At 55.8% G+C, this 16,255-nt stretch overlaps 4 protein-coding genes across 4 annotated transcripts; all 4 read left to right on the forward strand.

The window, feature by feature from the left end:
- Positions 1-474: 474 nt before the first annotated feature.
- On the forward strand, positions 475-5,103 carry PTSG_08806 (uncharacterized protein; the record flags this gene model as incomplete). Its single annotated transcript, XM_004990132.1, has 7 exons — positions 475-816; positions 1,350-1,451; positions 1,727-1,828; positions 2,208-4,017; positions 4,230-4,307; positions 4,632-4,716; positions 4,911-5,103. 7 exons carry the CDS (start codon positions 475-477, stop codon positions 5,101-5,103), a joined length of 2,712 nt encoding a protein of 903 aa, XP_004990189.1.
- A 1,086-nt stretch (positions 5,104-6,189) lies between these two features.
- PTSG_12797 (uncharacterized protein) lies at positions 6,190-10,050 on the forward strand (the record flags this gene model as incomplete). The annotated part of the gene is made up of 4 exons (XM_004990133.1): positions 6,190-8,810; positions 9,328-9,458; positions 9,787-9,804; positions 9,957-10,050. The coding sequence occupies exons 1-4, from the start codon at positions 6,207-6,209 to the stop codon at positions 10,048-10,050; spliced, it is 2,847 nt and encodes a 948-aa protein (XP_004990190.1). The 5' UTR covers positions 6,190-6,206.
- A 785-nt stretch (positions 10,051-10,835) lies between these two features.
- PTSG_13262 (uncharacterized protein) lies at positions 10,836-11,808 on the forward strand. The gene is made up of 2 exons (XM_004990134.1): positions 10,836-11,101; positions 11,359-11,808. Exons 1-2 carry the CDS (start codon positions 10,908-10,910, stop codon positions 11,717-11,719), a joined length of 555 nt encoding a protein of 184 aa, XP_004990191.1. The 5' UTR covers positions 10,836-10,907; the 3' UTR covers positions 11,720-11,808.
- A 1,692-nt stretch (positions 11,809-13,500) lies between these two features.
- PTSG_08807 (uncharacterized protein) lies at positions 13,501-14,565 on the forward strand (the record flags this gene model as incomplete). Its single annotated transcript, XM_004990135.1, has 2 exons — positions 13,501-14,380; positions 14,543-14,565. 2 exons carry the CDS (start codon positions 13,501-13,503, stop codon positions 14,563-14,565), a joined length of 903 nt encoding a protein of 300 aa, XP_004990192.1.
- Positions 14,566-16,255: the final 1,690 nt, after the last annotated feature.

Here is a 16,255-nt window from a genome sequence, read left to right on the forward strand (position 1 = left end):
CTCTCTTGCCCAAACACACGCAATCACACTCACACACGCACGCACGCACGCGCACTCACCCAAACACACGCAACCATGCACACATGACATCAACTGTCGACACCTTCCTCCTCCTGGCCCCAACACGTGACTGTCGTCATTGGGTGACATGACGTGTTTGTTTCCTGGAACTCGGCTTGGGTTATTGCATTCACGACTTTCATTTCCCCCCCCCCTCCACAACACACACACACACACACACACACACACACACACACACACACACACACACACACACACACACACACACACACACACACACACACACACACACACACACACACACACACAACACCACCATCATCCATCCATATCCGTCTTTGTTCTGCCGTTGCTGTTTCCTGGAACTGGATCGTCACTCCGTTGGAAACCCCCTCCCCTCCCAATATGCAATGCAACCTATTTCCGTGAACAAACTGACCAAACCCTAACCCAATGCAGGTGTGGGAAGCGCTGGAGCTGTGCGTGTTCCAACTCCTGGTTGAAGAAAACGACATGCCGCCATCGCCACCAAAGCAACAAGCCGCGAAGCCAGCGAAGCAAGACCAGCAGCACGCAGCCCAAGAAGAAGATGAAGCAACAGCCGTCAGAGAAGAAGAAGCAGCAACGCCGCAATCGCAAGAAGCGCCCGCACAATCAGGTTGCACACCTTGCGGTAAGCACGATGACGATATGCGTGACACCATTTCGGGCGATTCGAATGCAAAACGAGCGGAAAAGATCCTTCAAGCAGTGGCGAAGTCGCAATTGCCGGCCTGGATTGGCCTCGTCACGAAAGTGCTTTCGCACAATTTGGGAAAATTGTATGACATCTTCGCAGATGTTCCCTAAACCAAGCGGGACAGGTTTTGCTTACGGTTGACCCTGGTTTTGTTGAAAGCTTCCAATAAACCTCGATTTCTCGTGTCCGACTGATGCAATGCTGGGTGCTGCACGACGCAAGCCTTCAACCTTGCATCAACCACGCCACACTTCTCACCCCCCAAAACACGGGATCAATTCCAAGAACTGGCTGTGCTCATCACCACCTACCCACACCACCACCCACACCACCCACCGCCACGCAACCACGCAAGCCCCACACACCTTTGCCAAGGACAAGCCACCTCATCACCGCCACCTGCTTCCCCTTGTGTCTTTTCATTTCCTCCCGTGCGACGTCCTTGTCGTTTGTTGATTGACGGCGTGAGGTGCCATCCATTTTCCAATCGTCCTCCTCCAGCAGAGTTGAGTCCTGCCCCCCCCCCCTCTGTCTCTCCACCCATCGTGCCCTCGCGTGCGTGGCGTGTGCTTTCTCCCTTGCCCATCAGCACCGAACTTCCCCAACTGGAACTGCTGGCATCTTTGCCGTCACCAGCATTCCAGCGTTCGGTTCCGTTCTCCACCCAAGTTCCAAAGCAACCACAAAACACGTGTGCAGTGTTGCCCTCACTTTGCTCGCACGTGCTCCAAGACGGCCCTGATCACAACCGCCTACCCCTTGGCTAAGTTTTGCCACCCCCACCCCCACACAAATACTCAAGACGAGCGGCAGCTTTCATCACGCACTTGCGTGTGGACTCGTTTAATATTACCTTGCTTTCCCCACATTGCATCACCTGTTTGAACACCCCGCTGCACAACAACATCAACAACAACAAAACCCGGCCTCCCCTGACCATCTCCCTCCCTGCTGACGACCACCGAGACCACACCAGCGACTACACCTGCCAACAACAGCCACCCAGCCAGCACTCTCATCCTTCCCGAAGCAGACCGAACAGAACAGTGCTTCTGTGGCATTCCAAAGGTGCGCGAGGCTGAGTGGAGTTGAGTGAGTGGGGTTGAGTGGAGTTGAGAGTACGTTGTGCGTCTAGTGTGTGCCAACCCCTGTTTTTGCCCTAGGGCTTTAGTTTTCAGGTTGCATTGGTGTCGCATGCTTTGTCACAAAGAGTGCGTTGCGCGTCTGTTGTCGTGTACTCGAGCACTTGCACCTGTCACATGATGCTATGCGCCCTGGCACAAACGCACGCGCTGCACACCGCACATCTCCCTGCACTCCACATCTCCCACAACAACAACACCATTATCCACTCACCTCACGTCTACTTTGCGGCCACACGTCCCCTCCCATTTGACCAAACAGCACACGCGCCAGGACCGTCCGAACACGCAACCCCCCCCCCCAGGGTTCCCAAGCCACAAGCACCACAGCCAGCCATCGCGAAGCTTGCAGGCAGCCGCTTCGAAGGTCTTCAACTGCCACAACGACACCCAGCCTACGTCTTCGACACAAGGACATCCCCTGCCCTGGCACACTGCTGAGCAGAGCAGAGATGCCTCCCGAGAAGGAAATCCTGCAAGGCATGGACCTGGCCAGCCTCGCATCCACACACCTCGCGTACCTCCAGGAACAGCAGCAGCAGCAGCAGCAACAACACCTCGACCAGCCTGCTTCGGACACATCCGCAGCCGCTGAGCTTGTCCGCGCGAAACTCGACCTCATCAACTGGCTGCTGCTCCCAGAGGAACAGCAGGTGGTCACCGACAAGATTCGCCAAGCATGCAATGCCATTTCGGATGCACAGCACCCGCCATCGTCCTCGCCAACAGCGACAGCGGCAGACATCGACAGCGCCTTCGTCTTGGATGGACCTGCTGCGACCACAATCGCGAAAACAACAGCAGCACCCTCTACAGCCATGTCCTTGTCCACTTGCCCAAGTTCCAGCGTGGCCCACAGCAACGACCACAGGCGGCAGCAACAGCTGCAGCGGCGGCAGCCGTCATCAAGCTCCCTGCCTTCCATGGCAGCAACAACGGAGGCAGCGCCGACCACAACCACCGCTGCTGTGACGACCACAAGTACCGCCGCGTTGTGGCAGCAATCCCACGACAACGCTCCCATCTCCGACTTTGAAGCCGCGCTGGCCGCAGTGACCAAGCCATCGTCCGCGTCGTCGTCGTCGTCGTCGTCGGCGCTGCCCTCCAATTCCTCAGCTCGCCTCTGCGCGGCACACGGCAGAGCTGGACAGGCCCGTGTTCACACCGCCGCCACCTCGACAGCACCTTCCTCCTCATTGGCCCCATCAGGCACCACAGCCACGGCTTTCCCCCTGCCAACCCGTCAGCAGCACTACGGCCCACAAACCACATTTTCCTCGAGCACACAGTCGCAGCAGCAGTTTGGTGGTGGCGGCGGCGGTATCATCAGCGCTGGCAGCGTGATGCAGCAGCAGCAGCAACCACAGCAGCAGCAGCAGCAACCACAGCAGCAGCAGCAGCAACAACAACAACAACAGCAACAATTGTTGCCCCAGCCATTCGATGCACTGCTGTCGCAGGCGGGGCTCGCTGGGCTTCCCACTCAGGCAGCCCAGTGGCTTGCATCCCAGCAGCAGCAGCAGCAGCAACAGCAACCACATGAGCAGCAAGTGGCCGCAATGCAGCTGCTGCAGCAGCTTGTGGAGACACAAATGCAAACGCACGTGAACGAGCTGCAACAACAACTGAGTCACACGCAACTCCACCAGCAACAGCCACGACAGGCACAACCTGCACTGCACCCACAATCGCACCTGCAACCACAACAGCAACAACCACAACAACCACAACCATCGCCTGTGGTCACAAGCGATATCGGGTACACGGGTCAAGGTGAACTGGACGGCATTCCAGCACCGTACTCTGACGTGCTGGCGCAGATTGATGCTGCAACCGCCACCTCGTCCTCCGCGCGACAGGGCGCATCGTCGCCATCGTCGGCGTCGTCGAGTGCCCAGCAGGCGGCGGAGACAATGCGACAGCAAACGGAGGACAGTGACGAGGAGGAGAAGGGCGAGCGGATCCGGTGTCCTGTGTGCAACGGTCGCGGTCGGGACAGTGACAGCAACATCTGTGGCGTGTGTTACAACGGCGTCTACAATGACATTAAGAAGTGGATCAAGGTGCTCAACACCAGCGGATTGGACAGCATCGCCGTCACAGACTTTGCAAAAGGTGTGTGCGTATGTTTGTGTTTGTAGGTGCGTATGTTTGTGTGTGTAGGTACGTATGTTTGCTTTGTGTAGGTACGTATGTTTGTGTGTGTATGTGCGTGCGTGCGTGTAGGTGTGTATGCGGGCTTGTTTGTTGCCGGCGGTTCACTCACATGCGTCTGTTCATGCGTGACTGTGTCACATGCGTCTGTTCATGCGTGACTGTGTGTTTAGGGCTGATTGACCTGCCACGCGGCTGCCACCGTCGCTACACATGCAGGAAGACCCACTTTGACGTACATCGCTCCAAACGTAAGTTTTTGCATTTCTTCCTCGCAGGTTGCATTGCTGCCATCCGAGCGTGCTTGCAACACACACACACACACACACACACACACACACACACACACACACACACACACACACACACACACACACACACACACACACACACACACGCACACACACACACACACACACACACACACGCACGCACACGCACGCACGCACACGCACGCACGCACACACACGATGACCACCACACTCGTCACCAGTCATCACTCCGTGCAACCATCAACATTTAAATTCATTCTCACCACCTGCGCCCCTGTCCCCTTCGCTCTTGCACCTTCACAGATGAGCGGTGCACGCGCTGCCGTTCCCTGTACATTTGTCGCCACTTTCCCACGTTTGTCTCCAACCGTAAGTTGCTGCACCACTTGTTGGCGTTGAGCCTTTCTTGCTTTGTCATGACGCCTTCAACCTACACAACACATACACACACGACACACATACACACACGACACATACACACACACATGATGTTGGCTCACGCCGTCTCCCCCCCCCCGAAAACACGCACACACATACACACACACTATGGCATGTTATGCAGTGCTGACCATGGCTTTGCAGAAGCGAAACATCCGTGTGCCGGTCACCTTTGCGTGATGCGCAGCAGTGCTGTGCTCGCCATGACCAACACGATGATGATGATGACCATGACAACCGCCGCGAAGATGATGGTGATGATGATGACGACCATGAAGACCGTGAGGGCTGTGGATGCACCACCTTGCCGGCAAACGTGCTGCACCCACGTACCTGATGACACCACCGTCCGATGACATCACTGTCTTACTTCGCCTTCCCCTTTTCTCTCTCTCTCTCTCTCTCTGTCTCTCTCTGTTAGGAGGAGATCACGTGCGAGTGCAAGTTTGTACCCTTGCTTGCTTGCTTGTGTTTGTTCTCCCCTTCGTTCCCCTTCCTTTCTATCTAGCTATTCCTTCGTTCGTCTCCCCCCCCCTTCGCCTTTGCACATGCGTGCATGGGTTGTGCCAACTTCCCACCGTGTTTTTTCTCCTTGCTTGCTTCTTTCGAGTCATTGCTGACTTCTTTCGTTGTGCCCATCATGGCTCGCTTGCTTCGCTCTCCTCGCGTGTTCAACGCCGAGATGCGTCATTGCGTGTAATTGTAATCCCCGCCTTCTTCCTGCACCTTGTGTGCTTGATGTGTGCTTGATGTGTGCTTGATGTGTGCTTGATGTGTGCTTGATGTGCGTGTGTGTACACACACACACTACTCATCTATCTCGCTCAGGTCATGTCTGTGGTGAAATTGCTTTCCCGCACTTGTTTGCCATTCTCGTGTGTAGCTGTATTCGTCTCCCGCCGCCCTTTTCGCCCCCTAGCATCTAGCTATTCGCCCACCCCCCTCTTTTCTCCATAGACGACATGTTGATGACAGTGTGTGTGCTCTGTGATTGCTCTGCTCTGATGAGCATTTATTGCGTGTCTGTGTGCCGTGTGTGGGCTTTGATGTCCATGCACCCCTCTGACCTAACAGCCCTGCCAACCATCTCACAGTACAAGAGAACCAACCAAGCATGCAAGAGAGAGAGAGAGAGAGGGAAGAATGTGTGTGTGTGTGTGTGTGTGTGAGTGTGTGTGTGTGTGTGAGTGTGTGTGTGTGTGTGTGTGTGTGTGTGTGTGTGTGTGTGTGCGTGTGTGTGTGTGTGCGCACGTTGTTGCAACAACACAGTTCGTTGTGTGCCCGCGCCAAAATCCACAAACAACCGGCACACAAACAACAAACAACAACAGCAACAGCGAACAACAAACACGCGAAGCAAAGCCCCCCCCCCCCCTCTCGCACACACGCACGCACACACACACACGCACGGCAGAGCCAGTGCTCCGATGCGGCGCGGGCATGTCGTTGCCCTCTGCCCTGTCTCTTCAAGACCAAGGGCCCCAGCAACACCAGCGCGTGCCACAGACGCAGCAGGCCCAGCGCCAGGAACCGGTAACGAAATCACAGCGGCCCCGGCCACGACGCAGCCGTGCATGCAACCCTGCCACCACTGGTCACGGTGGGCGCAGTGCCGCTGGCGAAGAGCCATCGTCGCCGACGTTCCTCCGTGACCCTTATTTGGGCCGGAAACGTGGAACGAGGGCAAAGCGACCCATCTCCCTCTCGCGCACCGCCAACAAACGCAGCAAGGCGCCAACGACTACCAACTTGGCTGCCCTCGCGTCATCGGGCCCCGTGTCCTCCACGCCTGCGACCACGCTGCCACATCCTCGCCCAAGCTCCACCACCCCACCCGTCACTCACACTGCAAGGCCCTCCAGACGCAGTCAACAGCAACCACACGACCAGCATGCTGGCGAACCATCGTCTCCTGCCACACCTGCAGACAGAACAGCAGTGGCACCACACCGCCGACACCGAACGGCAAGCGCGCCGCAACTTCTCGCCAGCCCTCCCAGAGTACAGCAGCAAGAGGTGCTGGTATCACTTCGACGGTCGCCCAACTCAACCGCACATACACATGAAGCGGACGCCGCCACCGCTGCCGCTACCACCACCACCACACAGAGCTCCCTTGCTTCGCCGCCACATTCACCTTGCGTGACAGCGCAAGCGACGCCACCGCCGCCGCCCACAACCATGACGCCAGAGGAGCACCTCAGCCCTGCTGTCGTCGCAAGCAGTGGAAGCGGTGGCGGCAACTCTAGCGGCAGCAGTAACCCGTCATACCGCGCGTGCGCCACCAACAACATCCACGCTCCAGAAGACGAGAACAGCAGAGTTGCACCAAAAGCCACGCCTGCCAACCAAGGTGCTGAGCGCTCAGCGACGTACAGCTGCCTCTCATCCCTCTTGCCGTTTGCACAGAGCCAGCTGTGTATTCCAACACGACACACTGTAGGGCATGATGATGATGGTGGTGGTGATGAGCATGACTTGTGTAGTGGAGACAGCCAACGAATGGTCGCGTTGGGTGGTCGCGATCGAGGAGAGGATGATGAAGAAGCGAGAACAGCTGTGAGGATGAAGGACAGGCAACAGCACATGCAACAGCCCGCAGACTCGGCACTTGAGACCCGCTCATCAACACGAGCATCAGCGCCAGCGACTGCCACTGATCAGCGGGCGAACAATCACACATATGCAAACAAGCAGCCGCAGCCGCAGCAGCAGCAGCCGCAGCGAGGGCGACGACGGCAGGGGTTTCTGGTGTCTGCGGTGAAGAACAAGGTATTGCACGAAACACCCGTGTCGGAGACAGCCCGGGCACCCACGCACTTTACACCTTCACACCCACAACGGCGTCAGCAGCAACAACAGCACACATTGACGGCGCTGGGAGTTGGTGAGGATCAGCATCAGGACTGCATGACATGTGATGATGGAATGAACAGGCTCATACGCGACGACAGGAGCAAGACATCCAAGGACAAAGTTCACGCGTCTGCTGATGATGCTGTGACCGATATTGATGCTGATGATCATGATGATGGTAGTGATGGTGGTGGTGATCATGTGGACCGTCATGGTAATGATACACCGCACACACCAGCAGCATCACCAGCAGCATCACCATCACCATCACCATCACCATCACCATCACCATCACTGCCTTCAACGCAGGCGTCCCCGGCGGAACACGATCGACTGTCCATGTCGTTACGATCGCGCTTGCGTGCACGGATTGAACAGCAGCAGCATGATGGCGCTGATACGGCAGGAAGACGCGATGGCACGAGGCTTGCGTTGTCTGATCGTGGACGTGATGGTGGTGGTGGTGGTGGTGGTGGTGGCGACAGCGATGATGACAGTGGCAGTGATGCTGATGCTGATGTGAAAGCCGTGGAACGACAACGACAACAACAGCAACAACAACAACAACAACAACAACAACAACAACAACAACAACAACAACAACAACAACAACAACAACAACAACAACAACAACAACAACAACAACAACAACAACAACAACAACAAGACAATAATGAGGATGACACGTGGGCGCATCTCTTCGCCCCACCATCGTGCCCCATTTGCAATCAAACGTTTGACGAAACCGTGAGCCACCACCAGCGCAACCAACACGTCAACAGCTGCTTGGATGGCTTTGATCGGCACTCTGCCACACACCCTCGTGCTAGCACTTTCCCAGACGACCCAAACACAGCCCCTGTCGCAACATCCGCATCCACATCAACACCATCAGCGATGGGTGCTGCTGCTGCTGCTGCTGCTGCTTCGACCATGACACGACCAAAGCGAGGATTTAGCATACACGTGTCAGCAGCTTCAACACTCCAGTCGTCGGCAACAGTACACAGGACAATGACGACTACCTCAAAGACGTCGATGCTGGTGGGGATGGTGGAGAGGGCGAGCGGAGCCGCGTCGAGCGCGGAGTTGACCATGTGCCATGTGTGTCAGAAGGACCTTAAACACATGTCCGGATCTTTTCGCCAGCGCCACATTAACCGGTGTCTCGACAGCTTGGAGCGCACGGTGAGGTCCCGTGTCTGTCTGTGTGTGTGTGTGTGTGTGTGTGTATCTGTCTGTCTGCCTGTGTGTGTGTGTGTGTGTGTATATGTGTGTGCCGACTCCCATGAACCGATGTTCGTGAGCCGGGCGTAACGAAAAACCGGACCTGAGCACGGTAAAGACGCTGCTGGCTATACATAAGCCTTTGTTTCTAAATGGGCATAAGAGTAGTGTACGTTCTGGGGGTCCCAGCTGCGTTCTCACACGGACTTAGGGACACGATTTGACCAGACTCGATAAAAAAGGTGTTACTTAGCAAGAGGGCTACGAGTAGTGAGCTCCATATCTGTCTGTCCGCGTGTGTGTGTGTGTGTGTGTGTGTGTGTGTGTGTGTGTCTGTCTGTCTGCCTGTGTGTGTGTGTGTGTCTGTCTGTCTGTCTGTGTGTGTGTGTCTGTGTGTGTGTGTGTGCGGAGCTTTCATGAACCTCACCCCCATCCCCTCTTCGTGCTGACTTGGATGTGACCTCCTATTCTGTATTAGTTGACCGCAACGTCAGCATCCCGTGGACGCACCAGCACCTCGTCGTCATCATCGTCCTCGTTGACAAGCGGTGTCCCCGTTGTCTGCCCGCTCTGCTCCAAGCCACTGGCAAACTTCAAACGCCAAACAAGGTCTGGTGTGTGTGTATGTGTGTTTGTGCTTGTGTGTGTGTGTGTGTGTGTGTGTGTGTGTGTGTGTGTGTGTGTGTGTGTGTGTACTTGGTTGGGCGTACTTGTGCTTGGGTGCGTGTCAGTAGGTTCGCGCACTCGCACATTTGCCTTACTTGCGTGTTCTCACCGTCAAAGGCTTTGTTTCGAGGCACACACACGCTCTCCCTCCCTCTCCCTCTCTTCTCTCTCTCTCTCTCACTCTCTCTCTCACACACACACACACACTCACGCACACACGCACACACACACACACCCTCACTTCATGCCTTCTTTCACATCATCTCTACAGGATCTGCCATCTCAAGAAGTGCGCACGAACGCATTCACTGGCAACGGCGGATCTGATTGCTCTCTTGCGCAGTGGACACACACACAGCAGCATCACCGCCGCCACTCTCTCAGCATCACTCGCACCATCATCGTCATCATCGTCATCATCGTTACTCGCATCCACCACAGCACCGCGAACACGAACGCGGGCGACACACACACGGACACAAGTGACAGCCACCAGTACCCGCACGTCAACGAAGCGAGCGGCTTTGACACTTGACCTCAGCGAGCATGTTGGTGCCACCTGTGGTGGTGATAGTGGTGGCAGTGACGATGCTGATGATGATGCTGATTCAATGCTGCCGCCAAGTGGCCTCTTTCCAGACGCCCACGATGCTCACACAACAACAGCACCACCACCACTACCAACAACAACAACAACTGCAACAACTGCAACAACTGCTGCACCACCACCACCACCAACAACAATACCACCATCATCGTCAGCGTTGTCGCCATCACAGTGTCATCGCCTTGATGGTGGTGGTGGCCGCCGCACGCTGGTGCGGTCCCAGTCAACACCGTCACCGCGACGAGCAAGGCAACATGGCAGTGGTAGCAATGACAACAGCAGCGCCAACACACACCACCACCACCACCACCACCACCAACAACAACAACAACAACAACAACAACAACAACAACAACAACAACAACAACAACAACAACAACAACAACAACAACAACAACAACAACAACAACAACAACAACAACAACAACAACAACAACAACACCTCACGCCGTCACAAGAGGTGTTGTCGCTGTCGTTCAAATCCCCGCCGCTCTCTGGTGACGATTTCGCGTCGCCGACAAAGGTGAAACGGTCGCGATCAGCGAACGCAGCCGTGAATACACGCACACGCACGCGCGCACGAGGAAGAGGTGCAGGCAGGGGACGACGAGGAGGAAGAGGAAGCAAAGGAAGCACGGAGAACACACCGTACGACGATGGTGGTAGTGGTGGTGGTGATGATGGAGAGGAAGATGGTGTTGGGCGTGGTGGAAGAAGCAGACAACCCACCACCACCACCAACATCACATGCACCAGTCGCAGCAGCAGAAGCAATAGCAGCGGCGATGGAGGGCGGCGTCGTTGGAGCGGTGCGGACATGGATGGCGTGTTTCCAAACATTGGCCGCGTGCGTCGCCCCTCCTCTCGTGCCCGCAGAAGAGGAAAGGGAGGACAGCTGGACAAGCGGAGACATGTTCCACCGCTGCTGTCCTGTGATCGTGAGGACTACACACGTGTCCTCCAGCGCCGCGTTGAACTGGTGTGTGTGTATCTATGTGTGTGTGTGTGTGTGTGTGTGTGTGTGTGTGTGTGTGTGTGTGTGTGTGTGTGTGTGTGTGTGTGTGTGTGTGTGTGTGGTGTGTGTGTGTGTGTGTGTGTGTGTGTGTGTGTGTGTGGGTGTGGGTAGCCACTCTTTCTGTCTTTGCGTTCAACCCAACGTCTTTGCCACCAATGCCCTCTCCCACCCAAAACATTCACACCATCACCGCCGTCATGGTTCATTGGTTGCATGTGCAGGTGTTGTCTGCGTGTGATCGGCACTTCAACGGAAGCAGCCAGACAGCGCTGCTATCACAGCACACCGTCCAGCACATGTGCACACGTCGACCCCCACGATCATGGGTGCTGCTGCAGGGTGCTGCTGCTGTTGCCTCGGGCGCGTACAACATCGCGCCACTCTGTCACACGTCCATGTCTGAGACCCATCCCGCGCTCGGCAAAGCCAGAAGCGCAAGCAACAACAGCAACAGCGGCAACAACAGCAACAACAGTGCCCCCAAGAATAGCAGCACCAGCGCCAGCAATGGCAGCAAAGCAGCGGATAATGCTGACGTGGTGGATCGTCATGGGGAAGAGCGGAAACAAGCGCCAGATGTGACGAGCGTTCGCAGTGATGACAACACGAGCAGCAACAACAGCACCCACAGCCGTGTTGATGGCGATGACGATGACGATGATGGTGATGATGACGGAGGGAGCAAGGCTGGGCGTGGTGAGTTTGGTGAGCTGTGTTCGTACGACGGAAGGATGGACAGTCACTTGCCACACATGGAGTCGCCAACACAGAGCCAGCGGGCGAGAGGTGCTGCCATGTTCAAGACGACACACGCGCACGCGACCACAGAGGAGGAGAAGGAGCAGCCACCACCACAACAACAGCAGCAACAACAACAACAACAACAACAACAACAACAACAACAACAACAACAACAACAACAACAACAACAACAACAACAACAACAACAACAACAACAACAACAACAACAACAACAACAACAACGAGGACGAAGGTTAGTGCGCGTGCGTTTTGAAGGCGGCGCCTCGCGTCTTGGACAGCTGCTGTTTGAGCAGACGCAAACAGCAGCGGAGTGCTGCGATGTTGTGTTTCGTGTGCACCCGCCACTATCAACATCAAAAGAAGCGATACCAACTGCAACAGCAACAGTAGCAGTGGCAGAAGCAACAGAGTTGCAGCAAGCGCGAAACAAACCACAGGCGGGCATCGACACACCAACGCATCGACAAAAACATCGCCACCCCCGCCACCAGCGGCAGCAGCGGCAGCAGAGGGAAGAACGAGCAGGGGAAGCGGTGGATGTGTTTTGTCATCGCGCTGTGCTGGAAGCCATGCTGCCACGAGACACGCTGCACAACATACTTCATGGCAGCGGTGGAGGGGGTGAAGGTGATGATGGCGAAAGTGGCAATGTGCGCACAACAACAGCCTCCACCGCAACCCACCACCATCACAGCCATCACAGGCATCACGCACGACGGGTAGTGGAGGTGCGTGGGAGCAACCCACCCCCACCAGCGGTGCTGGTGTGCGCACTGCAGCTGCTGTACACAGGCACCTGCCGCGTTGAGGCAACTCACGTCGACGCTGCCTCGTCGCTCCTGTGCTCCTGGGGCCGAGGTGATGTGGCCGCGGCACTGACGCAGGCTGCTGCTGCTGCTGCTGCAGGTCGTGTTGATGGTGTTGATGGTGGTGATGATGATAGCGATTGTGTTGGTGGTGGTATTGGTGGTGGTGATGGTATTGGTGATGGTGGTGAGGACGGCAGCACTGCGACTCGCTCTGGTGTTGGCCGTGATGATCGCGATGATAAAGGGCGCAACAACACCTGTGACCCTCACACCAGCACCACCAGCAGCAGCAATTTGCTTGCAAGCAATCAGGAGGAACCAAGCGCAGCAGCAGCGACAAGCACAGATGCAAGCACCTCCATCCCCATCACGACGACGAGCACGAGTGGGCGTGCGCCATCACGATTCTCGTCGCAGTCGTCCAACTCCTCCCTGCCGGATCTTGGTCTCACAGAAGCAGCAGCAGTCCAAACGCAGCGGCAGCCCCGACCGTGCGACAGTGATGATGATGGTGGTGATGGTGACAGTCGTGATGGCATTGGTGGTGGTGATGATGATGATGGTGATGGTGATGGTGATGGTGGTGAGTCACCGCCCGCTTCGTTGCCCCCGAGCGGCTTGCTGCCCAGCACCAGCAAGGATGAACAAGTTACGGGCGTGATTCATGTGGATGATGACGACGACAAAGGCGGTGAACAGGACGATGACAGCGACGACCGCGATGGTAACAGCAGTGACAAGGCCGCCGCTGGTGCTGCCACCACCAGCGGCAGTGCCAAACACAACCCTCTCATGACACGTGATGCAAGCAACACGAGCAGTGGGGAGAAGAAGAACAGTGGTGGCAGCGCGAGCACAATTGACACTGGCATGATACAAGACATGCTGGACGAAGACACGATGCTGTACATGTTCGAAAACAGCATGTACGATGATGATGATGATGACGATGGTGGTGGTGTTGATGGTGGCGGTGATGATGGTGATGGTGATGGTAACAGTGTGGTGGCTGAAATGTTGCCGCCAAGCCCTTTCGGCGTTCATGACAACAACAACAACGAGGACGATGTTGACGATGACGTTGATGATGATGGTGATGATGGTGAGGATGATGATGATGATGACGATGATGATGACTCGCTACCATCATTGTTTGCGTCAAGCCGGTATGATGCACAGCTGGCCAATCACAGCAGTGACAGCCACGATGATGATGATGATGATGATGATGATGATGATGATGACGACGACGACGACGAAAACGCGATTGTTCACGCCACCGATGATGATCATGACAGTCGCAATGCCGTGGCGGTTGTTGTTGGCCGCAAAGACGACAATCACAACACCAACAGCGACGACGGTGATGATGATAGCAACAGTGATGACAATGACGATGACGATGAGATGCGTGCGCTGCGCCGTGCTGTGCGTGCTGACGTGGAGCTGTACGAGCACGTGCTGTTGTATCGGCCAATCCCGCTTGCACGCATCCGCGCGTGTGCGACGATGGCGGGCATGCGACGCTGGGGCGAAGACAAGCTGAAGCGCTTCTGTAACCAACACGGCATCACATACACAGCCGACGATGGTGGCGGTGGACGGACGAGACGGAAACGGCGCACGCAGCGGCGAGCACCTCGTGCGCAGAAGACCACGGCCAAGCACAGGGGTGGGAGAAGCAGGGCTGGGAGAGCAGTGCTGACACAGGTAGCATGATGCGTGCGTGTGCGTGTGTGTGTGCGTGTGTGCGCCTCCTTCTTCTCTCCCCAATTAATTCGATTTCCAAGTTTTGTGTGCCTAACTTAACCATAGCTGGCTAGCTGGCAGGCAGGTTTCTGCCATTGCTACGAATAAACGAAACAAGACTGCTTTGCGGCTCCGCTCATCCACAGTATCACACACACACACACACACACACGCACGCACACACACACACGCACACACACACACACACATACGTTTCTTTCGTTTGAATTGAGGGGAAAGACGGATGAGACATCGTCTTGTGTGTCGCGCAGAGGCAGACTCCAAAAAGTGGGGTGTACGCAGACACATGCACACACACCGTGAGCACTGACACACACACATGCACGCAGCCACAAATAACACAACGGGAGAGGGGAGTTGAGGAGGAACGAGGTGCAAAAACCAAACGAAACATAAAGGCATGGGAAACGCTGTGCGCGGCAAGGGCGAACCTTTCAGCCAAGTGTGGTTGTGAGCCGGCCGAGTGATGGCACTCAAGGCACAGCCCACAGTTTTGCCAGGGCTGGCGCAACAGCAAAGGGCACGCCTTCAAACAAGTCGTTCGACCTCACAGGAAGCACAAAAGGACAACGTGTACCACGAAACAAACAACTGACATGGCGTGTGGCCACTGCAATGTGCCCACGGATGTGTGTGCAGCGAATGCATGCGATTGAAGCGACTGACTGCCCACAAAACCACTGGACAACACAAACCAACGAACCAAACGACCAACCAGCCGAGAGAACCGCTTTTGCTCCACCCAGCCGCCAAGGAGCTGTCTTTCTTCTTGTTGATCTCAAGGCCTCACGTTGAAGCAAGACCTTGGCGCAGGGAAGAAACAACCGTGTGCGAAAAAACGCCTGCTTGGGGAAGTTCGGAAACATCTTAGGGTTAGATCGACGCTGCGCGCTTCCCTCTCCCTGTTCCTCCTCTTCTCAGCCCTGCTTGCCACGCAACGCGTTGACAAAGCACAGAGACAGCGAAGGAAGTGGGGCAAGGATTGGTCACACAACAGCATCGTCTGAAGGCGTGCGGACAAGCCAGCCTCAATAACAAGCACCCATGGCGGATGAAGGAACAACACGGTGGCCTCTTGGTTTGGAGGAACACCAACAAAAGAAAAGGAAAGCCAAAAGACAAGGTGTGAGGCACACACATACATGTGCAACGCACCAGAAGCAGCGCAACACTCATCACAACACACAACACACAACACACAACACACAACACCAATATCACACTGAACAGTCAGCCGTTCGCATCACGGCTGTCTCCGCTGTTTTCAGCGAGACAACTGACTGGTGGTGAGGAAAAGTTTCAACATCTTCCAAAAACAATCTACAGTGTCGGCGAACAGCAACACAAGACCTGCTCGACCACGCACACGTTGTCCTTCGCGCACGCACATACCCCTCTCGTTTTGTTGGTGTGTGCATGTCGTGGCGAAGCGCAGTGCAGTGCAGTGAGGTGCAGTGAGGAGGAGCTGTTGGAGCACAGGAGACAAGAGTACGAGTGGCTTGGGCGTGCTTTTTTCTTTTGTTTTGTGTGGGTTTGGGGGTGGGATGTGCAAAGCAAACAAGGCACAACACGCGGCAATCCTTGGTTTTGATTTCCTGTCCGGTTCGGCCGTTTGGCGTGAGCGGGCTTGGCGCATTTTGACGTGATGCACCCACCATCATCAACACGCGTGGAGGAGGAGGAGCAGCAGCAGCAACAGCAGCAGCAGCAACAACAACAACAACAACAACAACAACAACAACAACAACAACAACAACACACACAACACGACAACACA

The sequence above is a fragment of the Salpingoeca rosetta genome, assembly GCF_000188695.1.
Source record: "Salpingoeca rosetta unplaced genomic scaffold supercont1.25, whole genome shotgun sequence".
Taxonomy (NCBI): Eukaryota; class Choanoflagellata; order Craspedida; family Salpingoecidae; genus Salpingoeca; species Salpingoeca rosetta.